Source organism: Mandrillus leucophaeus, unplaced genomic scaffold, assembly GCF_000951045.1.
Source record: "Mandrillus leucophaeus isolate KB7577 unplaced genomic scaffold, Mleu.le_1.0 Scaffold634, whole genome shotgun sequence".
NCBI lineage: Eukaryota > Metazoa > Chordata > Mammalia > Primates > Cercopithecidae > Mandrillus > Mandrillus leucophaeus.
This window is the reverse complement of record NW_012106853.1, coordinates 152,621-154,160: the sequence shown is the minus strand read 5'-3', so window position 1 is coordinate 154,160 and position 1,540 is coordinate 152,621. Positions and strand designations below refer to the sequence as shown.

The window sequence follows — 1,540 nt, the reverse complement described above, 5'->3', positions numbered from 1 at the left end:
CGGGCCTGAGGGCGCATGCGCGATGGAGCACGGCCCAGGGATGCGCTTTGCAGCGGGCGGGCGGGCCTTGACCTTGAACTCAATCCTGCGGGTCCTCCGGGCTGGGACCAACCTTTCCGGCGGTTGCCTGGCCGGTGTCTGCTCTTGCCGCGTCCACCGTGAAGGGCAGTTCTAAGGCCCACGGGGCAGCGAGCCTGCCCGCAGGTGCCCTGGAATAACCGGGATACGGTTACTGGTGGTTCTCACCCCCCTCTTCATAGCTCATTTGTGTAATTCTGATCCAGAGCGATGCATTTTTTTGCCTTTGGGGAGAGGGTTATCGAAAGCAGCATGATGCCTAGGAACACTGCTGCCAGAACGTCGTTGTTCACGTTGTATTCCCAGTGACCAGCTCGGTGATGGGAATGAATGGGTTTGGCTGCGAGGACAGGTCACGCCCGCGATCCCAGCGCTTCTGAGAGGCCCGGGGAGGATCGCTTGACGCCAGGAGTTTGAGAGCAGCGGGGGGCAACAGAGCAAGACCCCACCTCAAAAAGAAATTATTTTAACTGAAGGAAGCAGGGCGTCCCAGTGCGTTGAGAGGCCCGGGGAGGATCGCTTGAGCTCAGCAGTTTGAGACCAGCCCTCTAAGATAATTATTTTAAACTTAGCAGGGTGGCGTGTTCCAGGAGTTTGAGACCAGCCAGGGCAAGATAGCAAGACCCCATCGCTAAGAAAAATGTTTAAACTTAGAGGGCTGGGTATCCCAGCACTTTGAGAGGCCCAGGGAGGATCATCTGAGCTCAGGAGTTTGAGACCAGCCAGGGCAACGTAGCAAGACCCCCACATCTTTAAAAAGATTTTTCTTTTTTTTTTTTGAGATGGGGTCTTGCTCTGTCCCCCAGGCTGGAGTGCAGTGGCGCCATCTCAGCTCACTGCAAGCTCCGCCTTCCAGGTTCACATCACTCTTCTGCCTCGGCCTCCGGAGTAGCTGAGACTACAGACGTCTGCCACCACGCCTGGCTAATGGTTTGTATTTTTAGTAGAGACGGGGATTTTACCGTTTTAGCGGTCTCAATCTCCTGACCTCGTGATCCACCCACCTCAGCCTCCCAAAATGCTGGGATTAAAGGCGTGAGCCACGGTGCCCGGCTTAATATTTTTTTTAGAACTTAGCAGGGCGGGGTGTCCCAGCGCTTCGAGAGGCCCAGGGAGGATCACCTGAGCTCAGGAGTTTGAGAGCAGCTTGGTCACCGTAGTAAGACTCCATCTCTCAAAGTAATCTTAAACTTAGTGGGGCTTGATGGTTGTGCACCTGTAGACCCGGATACTCGGGAGACTGAGGCGGGAGAATGGCCTAATCCACGAGTTGGAGGCTGCAGCGAGGTGAGATCGCACCACTACACTCCCACCTGGGTAACAGCATGAGACCCTATCTTTTTTTAAAAAAAGAAAGATGAGGAGAACTTACCAGTAATGCCCACAAGCTAGTTTTCTAAACAGGATGATGCACTCTGGCCGGGTACAGTGGCTCATGCCACCTTTGGGAGGCTGAGGCAGG

The 1,540-nt window shown here is 54.7% G+C and overlaps 1 protein-coding gene across 1 annotated transcript in view; it reads left to right on the top strand.

Annotated features, from left to right (window-relative positions):
• The first annotated feature begins 22 nt into the window (after positions 1 to 22).
• Positions 23 to 1,540, top strand: part of LOC105554244 (ADP/ATP translocase 3-like) — a 5,214-nt gene continuing 3,696 nt past the window's right edge. The window contains exons 1-2 of the mRNA XM_012000629.1: positions 23 to 158; positions 1,223 to 1,257. Of these exons, the coding sequence (XP_011856019.1) occupies positions 23 to 158; positions 1,223 to 1,257 (171 nt within the window). The remainder of the gene's footprint in view (positions 159 to 1,222; positions 1,258 to 1,540) is intronic.